General features: G+C 46.4%; 1 protein-coding gene across 1 annotated transcript; it reads left to right on the top strand.

The window, feature by feature from the left end:
• Positions 1-1,116: 1,116 nt before the first annotated feature.
• On the top strand, positions 1,117-3,773 carry Mcpt1l1 (mast cell protease 1-like 1). The gene is made up of 5 exons (NM_001277668.1): positions 1,117-1,208; positions 1,717-1,867; positions 2,392-2,527; positions 2,713-2,967; positions 3,376-3,773. Exons 1-5 carry the CDS (start codon positions 1,154-1,156, stop codon positions 3,559-3,561), a joined length of 783 nt encoding a protein of 260 aa, NP_001264597.1. The 5' UTR covers positions 1,117-1,153; the 3' UTR covers positions 3,562-3,773.
• Positions 3,774-5,115: the final 1,342 nt, after the last annotated feature.

Here is a 5,115-nt window from a genome sequence, read left to right as displayed (position 1 = left end):
GAATGTCCCTGTGTAAGTGCAAGCCGTGTGTAATGTCCAGTGACACATGAAAAGATGAAAGCTCTAAGTCTCAATACAGATTCAGTCCACACAGATTCCACATTGTTCTCAAGCAAGGAGACTCTCCACATATAACTAGCGAGTCTGAGCTCCCCTGTGGAACACAGACGTGGTAATTACACATTCCATGTGTTCTCTGTTCATCCCACTGGAATGCAAACAGTAAGTCACAGAAACTAACTAATTAAATGTATGATCTTCCTGTTCTGATATATCCTGATAGTCCATCGACTTCTCCCTAAATGTGTATTATAACAACTACCAAAGGGACTATTACTATGACCAGATCAGAACACGCACTTACAGAAGCTGTTCTCCACCTCTGAGTTCCAAAATTCTTTGGATGTCAAACACCAGATTCTCTGCATATCATATGTTTTACGTTATAATTCATAACAATAGCAAAATTAGAGTTATGGAGTAGAAATAAAAAACTTTATGGCTGGGGTCACAACACGAGGTCAAAGCATTAGGAAGTTGACAATAACCTAAGGTCATGCCTCATACGCTACATGCTCAATACACTCGCCAATCTTTCTTCTCCTACAGCCATATTCTCTCATCTGCTACTTGTTTTAATAAAGATGAGATGCCTCCTGCTGGTCAACACAAGCAAGAGCCTTCAGGCTAAATCAGCCCACCACAGATTTTGTCAATGTCCTCCCTCTCTCCCATATGTCCACACACTACAGATGCCTGTGTCTGTGCTACAGTGACAGAGATGAGTCTACACATGTGTAAATTAGGTCTCAAAGCTGACTATAGTACCTGGATGCTTACAAGAACAGTTCCATGATCCCTGATCAAGGTCCCCCCCCCGCCCCTTTGTGTTCCTGTGCTGCTTCCTAGCAGCCACTTTGATGGGTGCAGTCACCACCTCATGATGGGATCCAGAAGTCTCAGAATCTGCCCAAAGATTCAACACCCCCAGAGAGCAGAGTCATGAGAATTTCTGATAAGGAAACTAGAGCTTGTCCAAACCAGACCTGTGGTTTCCAGCCCTTCCTTTCTCCTACTTTGGAGCTATAAAAGCAGGAACCAGGGCAGGAACACAGCAGAAGCTCACCCCAGGCTGCACCACTGGCAACAAAAAATGCAGGCCCTACTATTCCTGATGGCTCTTCTCTTGCCTTCTGGAGCTGGAGCTGGTGAGTTTGCTCTTCATCTCCCTAACCTCTGAGCTTTCAGCAGCTGTCCTTAATCTGTTAGTTTGAGTAACAGGGAACCTAACATTAGGCAGGATCCTAAAATGACATGGTCCACGGGAAATCCCTAATTCAAGGAAGAATGAAAAACTAGTTTCCCTTCACTTCATTTCATCAAAATGCTCTGTTCTGAGGAGCAGCCCTTCTCTAGCCTTCCCATAGCATTGAGGAAGACAGAGTGAGTGTGTGGACAAATGTGTAATGAGTTGGAAAGTCAGAAACATGAATGGCCATTGTGTTCTGAATGAAGGATGATGATGGACAGGGAGGTGTGGGGAGGAAAGATCAACAGGAGAGAAAAGACCAAAGGACAGGCGGAGGGGCCTGAGCCCCATGTGAGGTGGGGTGGGCTTGGAGCAGTCACTCAGCTTTAGCCCCATATTTCTCTGGCAGTACTGTGTTGGGGGGCCCTGCAAGTTTGTGACTGGGGACTGGGTGTTGCTTGTTCCAGAGGAGATTATCGGTGGTGTGGAGTCTAGACCACACTCCCGTCCTTACATGGCCCATCTGGAGATCACCACTGAGAGAGGTTACAAGGCCACCTGTGGTGGGTTTCTTGTGACCCGCCAATTTGTGATGACTGCCGCACACTGTAAGGGAAGGTAAGAGACTTCTCTTCCTGTGAAGACATGCGTGAGTCAGTGTCACAGAGCAGGACAGCCCCAGGAAAGACTCTGAGCCCAGCGTATCTCCAGATGGGCTCTCCTTACACAGAGGAAAAGGGAGCACAGGCTCACTCACTGGACCATTCATGTGTCACCTCCATGTTCAGAGGTCCGAGCTTCAAGCAGGGCTCTGGTCAGGACAAAACCCACAGCTCTTGTATTGTCCTGGTGTCACCAGATCTGAGACACCGGCTGGGATGTAAGTCAATGTAGAGTGCCTGTCTACCAAGTACAAAACCATAGGTTCAATCCAAGTATTAGTTGTGGGGTGTGGGGAGAGTTCTCAGTCCTGTGTTTCCCTGAGCCTCGGCTTCTGGGAAGGCTATGGTTCAGGGAGCTCCATCTCAAGTCTCACTTCTCTCCGCCCTAGGATAAAGAAAGTAGACCCTGATGTCACTCTCCTCAGAAGAACTCTTCCCCCTAAGACCAGCACTTTTCCCTGCTTCTTTTTCTGTCTACAGAGAAACCACTGTTACCCTTGGAGTTCATGATGTGAGCAAGACAGAATCCACACAGCAGAAGATAAAAGTCGAAAAACAAATTGTTCACCCAAATTATAACTTCTATTCCAATCTCCATGATATCATGTTACTGAAGGTGCCATTATTTTTCTTGCCCTGCTTATTTCTCCCAACACTAACTCTCCCCCTGGCTCAGGTCTTTGAATTCTCTAGTGTCCAAATCATTTCCTCAGAACCCACTTGTGAATTCCATGTCATTGCTGCCCCAGTGGGAAATTATCCTTCTCTGCGTTGACATCCCTTCTCTCCTTGACCCAACAGCTTCAAAAGAAAGCCAAGGTGACTCCTGCTGTGGATGTAATTCCCCTGCCTCAGCCCTCTGACTTTCTCAAGCCTGGGAAGATGTGCCGGGCAGCTGGCTGGGGGCAAACTGGAGTGACAAAACCAACCTCAAATACACTGAGGGAGGTGAAACAGAGAATCATGGATAAAGAGGCCTGTAAAAACTATTTTCATTATAACTATAACTTCCAGGTCTGCGTGGGCAGTCCAAGAAAGATAAGATCAGCATATAAGGTGAGTACACACCTGCTCTTCCTTCCCACATCAGTCAACAATGTCAGTGGAGGGAGTGGGCCAAATAGCTCTCCATGGCAGTGACTTATGCCTCTGTGCTTCAGCTGCTAGCTCTTAGGCTCTGGGAACTGAAATTCTACCTCTCATTCTCAACTGTGTATGCCCAAGCCTTCCTGTAACCAGAACATGTCCCATGAAGCTCCAGAAGAGAAATGAAGGGAGTGAAGATAGACAATAGAAACACTGAAACAAATCCAGAGGGAAAAAATATTATCATTAAATCACTAACTTAAAACTCCCCTTTGGGGAGCTAAGACCACTTCCTTCCTTCTGGAGTTAGCTATGATGGGAGGTCTGTAGTTGGAGGGAGGTGATCTATGCTCATAGTCTGATTTTCCTAACATACAGGGAGACTCCGGAGGACCACTAGTGTGTGCTGGGGTGGCCCATGGTATTGTATCTTATGGACGTGGAGATGCAAAGCCCCCTGCAGTCTTCACCCGAATCTCCCCATATGTGCCCTGGATTAATAAAGTCATAAAGGGCAAGGATCTGACCAGCCTGAGTCTGCACGAGTCAGAGTCTCCAAGCTAGAGAACTCTTTTGATATCCCTTGGGATCAACAAAGCCTGTCCCCAGCCTGTCACCTGCTTGTCCCATACCTGTTCCCAGCCTGCCCCCAACTTGCCCCCAGCCCATCCCCAGCCTGTCCCAAGCCTGTCCCTAGGATGATCTCAACAATACACAAGTCTGTGGTGATGGATTGTTCCCTGTAAAGCACCTCAATAAAGACATAACCTCCAGCAGCTATTTGACTCCACACTGTGCTCTAATCATTCATTCCCTCTTTATGCTCAATGAAGAATTGATTTGAGCTATGAATTGATCTTGACATGCTAACAATCTCGACTACTGACTTCCTGGCACACGTGTACCACTATGGATTACTGAATATTATCTAACATGCATGGCTGTGTACAGTAAGATTTCACATTCAGAATAGTGTGCAGTGTTCTGTTTTTCTCCTCCACTGTCCTGTCTTCTCAACTTCTCCCTCCTTGTCTCTCACCTCTTTTGCCCACAAATCCCATGCCTTAGTCATTTCATCTTTTCACACATCATCACAGTTCTCATGTCTAGGTCAGACATGGCTGTCAATCCTTGTGTCCTCACCACCTATCCTGCCATTATCATCCTCTCAATATTGGACCTTCAGCTAGAGGACAGCCTGCCCTCAGAAGTCCTTGGACCATGACTGTGGCTGCAGCAACCACAATAGGAGAGAATCGGCAGTTTCTGGAGCCAACACAGAGTAGAACTAGTCTGTGTTGGGAAGAGACGCTTCAGTACTTAGTGCATAACTAGTATTTACCATGGTGGCTGTGCTTCTGAGTCACTCCCATTCAACTGCCATCTTCCCCAAAAGAGCCAGCCTTTCAGAAGAATGCCAAGTTGGATGAACTTCCATATGGCCTGCTCTCCTCTTACAAGGCAAAGCCCTCATTGCCCTTAGTCAATGGAAAGAAGGCTTTAACTACAAGGTTCTGTGGAGTCTGAAGAAGAAAACAATGACACATGAGGTCTGCTAGGGCCCAGTGAGGAGTAATATGATGGGCGTGGCCCTCTGATTACTGTACCATGAAAATTATTGCCAGTACCAGCCTCAGACTAGGAACCTAGGAGCTCAGTCCTCCTCCAAGCCTGCTCACCTCTCCTCTGTGTTTCTACCTTCAGCACAGTACTATAGAGATGTAGAGATAGCTTTCAAAATGCAAGACTGACTCTGAACTCTATTTTAATTCAGGAGGGGAGATCACTAAGAACTCTAAAAGGATCTTTTAAAATTTAAACAATCTGAGTTGGATTATAGATACATAGGTGAGTGTTTTGGTGTGGTTTGGTTTTCTAACTTTGTTAATATCTGTGTAACTAAATGGGTCTTTTCTCAGCTTGACCTAGACTGGTATGGTTCCAACTCGTGATCCTTCTGCTTCACCCTCCCTAGTGCTGGGACCCCAAGCACATTCCACCACTATTGGCTTATCCAAAGGTATCAAAAGGTGAAACACAAGTAGAGACAGTAGCTGTCTTTTCCTAGCAGATGTGAATACTCACTAACCTGCAGCTGAGGGTGCACTGCCTCCTTAC

The sequence above is a fragment of the Rattus norvegicus genome, chromosome 15, assembly GCF_021556685.1.
Source record: "Rattus norvegicus strain SHRSP/BbbUtx chromosome 15, alternate assembly SHRSP_T2T, whole genome shotgun sequence".
NCBI lineage: Eukaryota > Metazoa > Chordata > Mammalia > Rodentia > Muridae > Rattus > Rattus norvegicus.
The sequence above is the reverse complement of the archived record's forward strand: the minus strand, read 5'-3'. Positions and strand labels throughout refer to the sequence as shown.

Excerpts from the sequence above, each read along its gene's own strand:
- Mcpt1l1 (NM_001277668.1), top strand. The coding sequence starts at position 1,154 with ATGCAGGCCCTACTATTCCTGATGGCTCTTCTCTTGCCTTCTGGAGCT. Across the intron at positions 1,209-1,716 it reads GCCTTCTGGAGCTGGAGCTG|AGGAGATTATCGGTGGTGTG; the intron begins GTGAGTTTGCTC and ends TGCTTGTTCCAG. Across the intron at positions 2,528-2,712 it reads ATGATATCATGTTACTGAAG|CTTCAAAAGAAAGCCAAGGT; the intron begins GTGCCATTATTT and ends TTGACCCAACAG.